Source organism: Somniosus microcephalus, unplaced genomic scaffold (genome assembly GCF_052327205.1).
Source record: "Somniosus microcephalus isolate GS21.2 unplaced genomic scaffold, FLI_Smic_1.0 unresolved_chr1, whole genome shotgun sequence".
Classification (NCBI taxonomy): domain Eukaryota; kingdom Metazoa; phylum Chordata; class Chondrichthyes; order Squaliformes; family Somniosidae; genus Somniosus; species Somniosus microcephalus.
The window spans coordinates 142,048,291-142,049,594 of NW_028225179.1; the positions used below are offsets into that span (position 1 = coordinate 142,048,291).

At 58.4% G+C, this 1,304-nt stretch overlaps 1 protein-coding gene across 1 annotated transcript; it reads right to left on the reverse strand.

Moving 5' to 3' along the window:
• Positions 1–208: 208 nt before the first annotated feature.
• LOC147096083 (histone H1-like) lies at positions 209–1,088 on the reverse strand. The gene has a single exon (XM_085974080.1). It carries the CDS (start codon positions 994–996, stop codon positions 310–312), a length of 687 nt encoding a protein of 228 aa, XP_085830206.1. The 5' UTR covers positions 997–1,088; the 3' UTR covers positions 209–309.
• Positions 1,089–1,304: the final 216 nt, after the last annotated feature.

Consider the following 1,304-nt stretch of genomic DNA (forward strand, 5'->3'; position numbering starts at 1 on the left):
GCTTGTGGATTGGAGATAATTTAACATGAATTTGGATCATTTGTCATGACCACGAAGGTGTGTCGCAGTGGTTCCCGATAAGTTATAACTAGAAAGACGTTTCCGATAACTGGAAATCCGATTGACGGCTGGAAGAATTAATTAAAGACATGGGAAATGGTAAGCCACTGCCTCATTAGGTGGTTTTTACAAAAAAATACATACTTCATACGTCTTAATTTGTCTTTATTAAATCAAACTTTCAACACATATGCCTGCTACATTTTAAGTTAACAATCGTAAGACTTGTTGCGGCCCCTTTATCCCGAGTTAGGGGCTCTGGAAAGAGCCGGTCTTTTGAACTGCCAAGTCTTTCGATTTGACGCTGGCCAGTGGGGTTTTTCTGGCTGTGGCATCAGTCGGGCGCCTGTCCGCCCTCCGCATCCTCGCCGCTCTCCTGTCTGCCTTTCGGAAGACGGTGGCGGGCTTTCTGCCGCGCCTGTCCTTTTTTTTCAGCGACATGCGGTTCTTCCTGCCCGCCGACGGCGGTTTGGATTTCTTGGCCGGTCTCTTTACCAACGTCCTCCTAGAGACCTCCTTGCCCAGCGCCGCCTCCTTCTCCCCCGCCGCAATCTCCAGTTTCTTACTGAGCCTAACCGAGCCGGCGGTGGCCCCGGCTGTCTGCACCAGCGAGCCTTTGGTCACCAGCCTCCGGACGGCCCGGTTGAACCGCGAGTCGTTGCGGCACAGCTTGCAGCCGCTGGCCGACAGCATCTTTTTCATGGCGGCCACCGGGAGGCCGCGGCGATGTTTGGTGGCCGGCACCGCCTTCATGTGCTCGGCCACCGTGCAACTGAACTTCTTGTGGCGGTAGGGCCGCCGCTTCTTCGCCGCCACCGCGCTGTCCAGCACCATCGCCTCGTCCGCATGAGGCAGGAGCGGAGGAGGAGCCGGCGCAGGCGAAGCCGCAAGAGCGGGTAGGTCCATCCCCATCCCGGTCAGTACTCTGTCCACCATTTAATCCGCGCGATTAGTTATAGCTCTTTTCGCTGCCTGCCTGCCTGGCCTGTTCTGTTCTGTTCTGCTCTTCTCTTCTCTTCTCCTCTCCCGCCGGCGGCTGCTCTGTGCCTCCGGCCGCCAGACCGGCGCTTCTTAAAGCCGCGGTGCGGACGCGTCAGACTCAACCCGCCGCCCAGGCCCCGCCCACCTGTCCCGCCCAGGCCCCGCCCACCGTGTTTGTGCTTTTTCTCGCCGCCCAATGACGTCGGGCCGCCCCTCCGCCAGCTCTCTAGGGGGAAGTCCCCGGGGCTGGACGGGCTGACCGT